General features: G+C 42.7%; 1 protein-coding gene across 1 annotated transcript; it reads right to left on the reverse strand.

The window, feature by feature from the left end:
* Positions 1–382: 382 nt before the first annotated feature.
* Positions 383–2,615, reverse strand: LOC102994884 (14-3-3 protein gamma-like). The gene is given in 4 exon segments (XM_055086897.1): positions 383–890; positions 893–1,098; positions 1,202–1,373; positions 2,561–2,615. Coding segments are annotated over 4 exon segments (939 nt in total). The 3' UTR covers positions 383–384.
* Between the last annotated feature and the right edge of the window lie 5,241 nt (positions 2,616–7,856).

Here is a 7,856-nt window from a genome sequence, read left to right on the forward strand (position 1 = left end):
AGAGCATATGTACATAAAAATCCTTACTGGAACCACAGAATTTATTGAATGAGGGCTATTCCGTTTAAGTTTTCTTCTCATCTTAAAACCCTGTTTTCTAGCGATAAGTTAAATTAAGGACAGCTCCACTTGCATTAATCTACAGAACAGTCCATATGCCAGCGTGAGGCTGCTATTCCAATACCAGCACAGCTAGCCTGACTTTCCACTAGTAGTATTTTGGCAAAAATGCCAAAGAGGCGATCAAAGACAGGACAGGTCGTGGGTTTCTCCCTAGGAAGGTCATCGCTCCCTTTCCCTCCCCCACCCGACCCACAACTCATGGGAAAAAAATAAAGACTGCAGTAGTAGCATCAGCGTGTGCTGCCAGTTCACCTGGGGGCCTTAACTGTTGCCTTCTCCACCGTCGTCGTCTTGCTGATCGCTTGTCCAGAGCGTGAGGTTGTCGCGGAGGAGCTGCATGATGAGTGTGGAGTCCTTGTAGGAGTCCTCGTTGAGAGTGTCGAGCTCGGCAATGGCGTCATCAAAAGCGGTCTTGGCCAAGCGGCAGGCTTGCTCTGGGGCGTTCTGGATCTCATAGTAGAAAACGGAGTAGTTAAGGGCCAGGCCTAATCTAATGGGGTGAGTGGGCTGCATGTGCTCCTTGCTAATCTCATGGGCTTCGCTGTAGGCCTTCTCAGATGACTCCACGATGGTCACCCTCTTCTCTCCAGTGGCGACTTCGGCCAGGTAGCGATAATAGTTCCCTTTCATCTTCAGGTAAAACACCTTGCTCTCATACTGGGTCTCACTGCAATTCTTGATCAGGTAGTTATCCAGCAGGCTCAGCACATCCTGACATACGGCCTCCAGCTCCTTCTCTATTTTTTCACAGTAAGCACGTACTATATCTTCTCATGACCATCTGCAGATGTCTTCTGCTTAATGCTACTAATGACGCTCCAGGAAGAACGGCGTGCCCCAGCTACATTCTTGTAGGCCACAGAGAGAAGGTTTCTTTCTTCATTGGACAGTGGCTCATTCAGCTCTGTCACCTGCAGGAGCGATGGGCGACTAGTCCCCAAGTCGACCCAGTGAAGGCCCGTGTCTGCGAAGGGGCTGGGGCGAGGCGGTGGGGGGTGGGGAGGAGAAACTCACGTTCTTCATGGCTGCTGCCATGTAGTTGTAGCGCTCCGCCTGCTCCGCCAGCCGGGCTTTCTACACCAGTTGCTCGCTGCCCACCATCTTCACGGGCTTGGTCGGGCCGGGCGAGGAGACCAGGGTGGCCTGAAGGGCTCGGAGGGTGGCTGTGGGCGCAGCTGGAGCCCGTGTGCCGGAAGGACAGACCCACGAAGCGAGTGGCTGAGGCGACGGCGCGAAGGCTGCAGCTCGAGCTGCAACCGCGGGACTGGGTGCGAGGCTGCTCTTAACCTCTTTATTTTTAATATTCTTTTTTTTAATATAATGGGATAATTTTTTATGCTATTACATCAAAATTTACCCCAGTCTTTTAAAACCCTGTGTAGTATTCCATCATTTGTCTATACTGTAATTTATTTCACATGATCCAGCAATCCCACTCCTGGGCATATATCCAGAGAAAACTCTAACTTGAAAAGATACACGCACCCCAATGTTCACAGCAGCACTATTCACAAGAGCCAAGGCATGAAAGCAATGTAAATGTCCATTGACAGATGAATGCATAAAGATGTGGTATGATGGAATATTACTCAGCCATAAAAAAGAATGAAATGATGCCGTTTTCAGCAACATGGTTGGACTTAGAGATTATCATACTAAGTGAAGTAAGCCAGACAGAGAAAGATCTATATCATATGATATCACTTATATGTGGAATCTAAAAAAATAATACAAATGAACTTATTTATAAAACAGAAATAGACTCAAAGACATAGAAAACAAATTTATGATTACCAAAGGGGAAAGTGGGGGAGGGGTGAATTTGGAATTTGAGATTAACTGGTATAGACTACTATATATAAAATAGATAACCAACAAGGACCTACTGTATAGCACAGGGAACTATATTCAATATCTTGTAGTAACCTATAATGGAAAAGAATATATGTATATATATATATATATATATATATCTTCTAATCACTTTGCTATACACATGAAACATTGTAATCAATTATACTTCAGTAAAAAAAAGGGAAAAAATTCAGCTAGTTTAAAAAATAATCAATTGCATATAATGTATATTTAGTTGTTTCCAATTTTTAAATTATAATTATTTATAATGACATCAATGATATTGATATTTTAGAACATTAATCTTTTCCCCCTCATTTCATTATTTCCTTAGGATAAACTCCCTGAAGTGAAATATCTGGTATGAGCATAAAAAAGATACATATTTAAAATTCTGATCGTATTGTCCTCTCAGAAAGTTAGATCAGCTTATACTCCTGCTAAAAAACAGTATATTTAAATGACAATTTTCCGTACCCTCAAAAACTGAGGATTATCAATATTTTATTACTTTCAAGAAAGAATAGATGGAAGTGAGGCCCCATTTTAACCTGCAATTCTTTGATTATTGTCTGCCAAGTACCTTTTTCTGTATTTGTGGACATCTTTATTTCTTCTCTTTCGATTTGCTTGTTCATGTTCATGAGTAAAGTTTTAATCAGATTAATAATTCCATTAAAAGGTTGTGTCTTAATATCTTCTTTCAGTGAAATTAATGTCAAATTGGTGGGCAGAGGTCTCTACCCTCCAATTATATATAAGATTAATGCCTCCAATAACTGTCTTAGATTAAAGTACTTTTCAGATTCTTATCTTCTGTGCAGCTCAAGGTTTTATAGTATTTTTATTTATTTTTTAGAAGAATGTGAGTGTAGCGTGAAGCTCACTCAGACAGAAATAAGGTTGCTAATGTGGCCTTTGGTAGGGAAGGGAGCTGCCTCTCTGTGGGACCTACTCATTGATTCTAAAAGCCAGACCATCCAGATCTATTTGAAACAATCTTTGAGGATGTTTATTAAGACCAAAAAAGAAGTTTGTTAATGAGATTGAACTCAATTTTTTTTTGCTGGACAGCTAACTTAAATATAAATGTATCATCTGATGAAGCATATACTGATAGGTTCTGTCATCACTTTCAATTTTCTCTTCACTATGGAGCTTTTTGAAAGTCTTCACCTGGGATGAGGAATAGAATGGCCACTCCCGGCCCTTTGGCAGCGACCGGGTTTCTGGGAACCTTTTCTGTGTGTCTCCATAGTTCTTGCTGGGCCAGACACATCTTTACATGAGATGTAATGGTGGCACTTGTTGGCTGATCCTTCCTGCTCTTTCTGTCATGTTTCAGTTCAGTGTAAGGGCCCAGTGTAATCATGAGAGCAGAGCTCAGGGATTTTCTTCCCTCCAGTATGTTTTGCAAAATACAGTGAAGGAGCTGAATCCATAGGTTACAAACCTAAGACAATTTTCCTTCCCCGGTGTCTAGTCAAACCCAGTCTTGGAATAGTTCTCCACTACTCGTGGATGACATCCCAAGCAGACCCTGCTTTCCCAATCATCCTTAGACACAAAAGGTCCACAAATCAGAGACCAAGAAAAGGTCCCATTTCAGTGATCAGTATGTCCACTCTAACAACGGTGTGTGTCCATTGTTATTTGACACCGGCAGAGGATCACTTGTCAACATTTCCTCCCTCTATAGGACCAAATTATTTTCAGTATAATCATGAAAGGAAACAAATAATAACAATGGCCAAAGAAAAAAATGTAAACAGTGAAAGTTTTCCTTTCTCAAATGTCCATATATAATCATGTCAGGAAACAAAAAATAAGTAAAAATAAAACAAATACTACAATACAGGAAAGGGGAAAAGTAGTGAATTAATACTTTCTACTTAGGGTATGATTATTTTAAAGAAAGAAAAAATTACACTGTAGTCTGCACTCGGCTTTAAATTTTAAACCAAGAAAAACTCCAAGTGGTCTCAGAGAATGACAGAATTGAAGTAGCATATGTTCTTTGTCTTTACAATAACCATGCTATCATGGCTTATTTCAAATCTACTGATTAAATGCAGGGATATGAAGTACCACAGGAGCTGGAGATATTAAACTGTGCCTGAAGCAAACACAATGATTCTGAACCCTTAAAATTTACTCTTAAAACGAATGTGTGCAGGTAAGTTCGAGTGTGTTAGAGCCAACTGGGCAGCAGGAAACTTTCTGAATTAACTTCCAGGCAGAAACTGTTTATTAAAAGAGGAGTAATAAAAATATCCTAATTTGGAGCCTACATATATAGTACTCAAGAGTATCCACAGCACTTCTTTAGATATTAGACCAACAAAAGATACTTTTGGCAGTGAGAAGTTTATCATTGACATTCTATAGAATTGTCACATGATGATGGTAAAAAGCAGATTGACGTCGATTAGACATTATTATTGCTTTTAAATTCTCTACAGACGATGCCTACCTGATGCCTTGATACCATATCAGCTCTGGAGCTTGGATTCAACCCTCAGGAAAACATAGGAGGAAGATATGAGTTTCGGCTGTTGAGTGAAATGGGGCTCAAAGTAAAAATTATGCTCAGTTATTAAAGAATGGAAAAAGTTACTCTCTTAAACATCTGAGTTTGTGGCTGGAAATTTGTAGCTTGTTATTCCAGAAACTGCTTCTTGGTGCTTGCTGCTTCCCTTTCTCTCTCTCATCTGAGCCCATATAGTATCGTTTCTGTTGTATGGGTAGAAGAGATTTTTAACTTTTATTTTGGAGAGAAGAATCGCTTTGTAAATGGGATCCAAACCAAACACGGACTTCCCCGTCCCCCTTTGGGGTGGGTGGGTGGGGCAGAAGCATGAACGTGTAACCTCAGTACACGATTTGCACAGAATTCAGGGAACATCCACGCTCAATGTCAAGTGGGTCACAGAAGCCCCTTTCATCTCCAATCCCCTCCCCCCTTCAGGGCATTCCACACCCTCATCTTCTTTGCCAATCCTTGGCCTGAGGCTGCTCTCAGGAGCTAAAATGGCAGGTGCCCTTCATTCCCACTGTCTTCATTCTGGAGAGCATCGATTTGAATATCTGTGGCAACGAGGGAGGGACCTGCAGTCCTAGAGGGGGACTCTTTCATAGAGCAATGGAAATTTTTCTGAATCCTGAAATCCAACATGGCTTTGCCAATGACCATGCTGGTGAGTGAGTCTTCAATCAGGATGCCTCTTTGGTGGTGTTTCAGCTTGCAATGAGCTCCAAAGTCCTCAGGCATTGGCACAATCGGTATGGACCCCCACTGGGTTTGATAACTCTCCAAAGCATCCCTGAGGGCGCCGTGCCCATGCCAAGAAGGTGCTGCAGCAATTAAAGAATGTTTTCTTCCTGAGCTCTGGGGTGCATTTATCTTCAAGCTAATGTTAAGGTTGGCGCTTTCTTTTGCCAAAGCTCCATAACAACTGGGCCCCTTATTCCTTCCCAGCCTCCTCACGGAGTAAGAGGAGGGTTCAAAACAAAACAAAACCCTTCCTCCGGTGAGGGGGAAGAGTGCTAGTTGAGTATCCACTAGACTCAATAAGTCAGCCTCATTTCAAGGTCATCTTGTTGACCTATCTCAGGTCCTGCTGAAGCTGTGACCCAGAAGAGGCGCTGTGCCTCTTTTGTCTCCAAGGGCTGGCGGGAGGGAAGCTGGGCAGCGGATGGTGCCCTGCTGGACAATGGGGAGCGTTGACAGAGTGCTCCCATTTATTGGCTGAGCGACTACATCAGTCATTCATTCACAGGCACAAGGTCTAAATTGCAGAACCAATTAACAGCACTAATAGCCCTTGCCTGAATTAATCTTTGAGACAAAGGGAGGAGAAGTGGAAGTGCTATTAGCAAATCAAGCTGTACCATCCCTGCTTTATTGCGCAAATCTCAGTGTCTGTATGTGGCTATTGTGCGCTGACTGCAATTACAGCCCTCATTTAAAAATGATTAAGTGGTTATAATTATTTTTCAATTAAAACTTATATCTTCCATTTATGCAACATTTCAGACTTCAATTACACTTCTTTTGAAAAGTGCCCACTGAACCAAAAGATTCCCGTTTCCTCTTTGAACCAGGAAACCTGAAACTCAACCCAGATAGGATTTTGATTTCCAACCTTCAGAATTCATTTTATGAAACGTAGACATCGTGATGAGAGTTCCCAAGCAATACAGAGATGTGTGGTTACCCGCTGGAAGTGACCACCGCCACCGAGGGGGTGGGGAGAGAGAGAGTTCAGGCTCCTCCTGGAGATTTGTGAAGACTGAGAAGAGAAGGTTGTTCCTGCGATTGGAAGGCAGTGTCACTAGGAGAGGTGATACCTGAGGCTAAATGGTTAGAGCGCTCAGCTGTGCTCTTGTGACAGTAAGGATTGCTGTAAGAAAGGTGTGAAGCTGTAACAGGGAGGAGCCAATTTTGACTGCATTTTGGATCTGTTTCTTTGACTTTAACCTTTGCTTTTTGTTGCTTTTGTTATTATAATCATACATAATGGTCTGCCTCAGGGAACCCTACCCACCTGTGAATGGCTGCAAGAAAGAAGAAATTAACACATTCCCTCCCCAAGGCTGGCCATTCCAGGAGATGTTTTGCAAGACTGATGGCCCTTTTTACTTTACTTCCTCCCTGCCTCGCCCTCTCTATTCTGCCTTTTTACTTTATTTCCCTCTCTGATTCTATAAAAGAAACTGGAATCCAGACCTGATAAGATGGTTCTTTTGAGACACTAGTCTGCCATCTTCTCGGTCTGCCGGCTTTCCGAATAAAGTTGTCTTCCCTGCCTCAACACCTTGTCTCCGATTTATTGGCCTGTCGTGAGGCAAGCAGAGCGAGCTTGGACTTGCTAACAAAGTTTTGAGCAATCTAATTCATTTGAGCAATCTAATTCATAAAAATTAGAGCCGTTTCAGAGTTTTCCCCTTAAAACCCATCTCATTTGCATTTTTTTTTTTTTTTTTTGGCGGTACGCGGGCCTCTCACTGCTGTGGCCTCTCCCGTTGCGGAGCACAGGCTCTGGATGCGCAGGCTCAGCGGCCATGGCTCACGGGCCCAGCCGCTCCGCGGCATGTGGGATCTTCCCGGACCGGGGCGCGAACCCGTGTCCCCTGCATCGGCTGGCGGACTCTCAACCACTGCGCCACCAGGGAAGCCCCCTCATTTGCTTTTAATGACTTTCTCGAGAAGGAGAGAAAGGAATTGCTAGGCATTACACATAAACCATAGTCGATTTTATCTTGCTGCGACCCATAATCGGAGTACATCCATGGCGTTGACCCTCAAGGGGACATCATGGATCATGTGTGTAGTGGTGGAAAAAAAGGTGTGAGAATCTCTGGGGTCTGGAGGTTCCAGTCAGGACTGTGTGCCAGAGCCCTGCTCACCAACTTTAGACCAGAGCTGTAAAAAGCGGTTCTTGGCCTCAGAGAAGCAGTATAAAGTGTTAGTTGCTATCCTCATGCTGGCTGACCTTGGCCTCCTATTCTAACTGGATGTTCTGAGTTAATAGCCTCAGTTTAATTCTGTGCTGTTGAAGGCATGCATGCCACATGTAATAAGTTTAAAACTCACACAATTAAAAGAAATTATTTATAATTCTTGCTCCTTAGTAACAAAGTCCTGGTTTCTCTGACCTAATTTTGGCTCTGGTGAGGAAAATTATGTCTTAAGAAATGAAAGGCAATGGCAGTAATGAAATCTGTTATTTTATGTAGTTTCTATAACCCACCTATGATGTAGGTGATATAAAATTAAATTTCCAGGTAGGATGAAAGAAGTTGCTCAGAGGGCTAAGAATTTTGCCCCAGTCACATGGCTAATAAGTGGCAGAACTGGATTTACTTATCCATCTTGG

This window comes from Physeter macrocephalus, chromosome 1 (genome assembly GCF_002837175.3).
Source record: "Physeter macrocephalus isolate SW-GA chromosome 1, ASM283717v5, whole genome shotgun sequence".
Classification (NCBI taxonomy): domain Eukaryota; kingdom Metazoa; phylum Chordata; class Mammalia; order Artiodactyla; family Physeteridae; genus Physeter; species Physeter macrocephalus.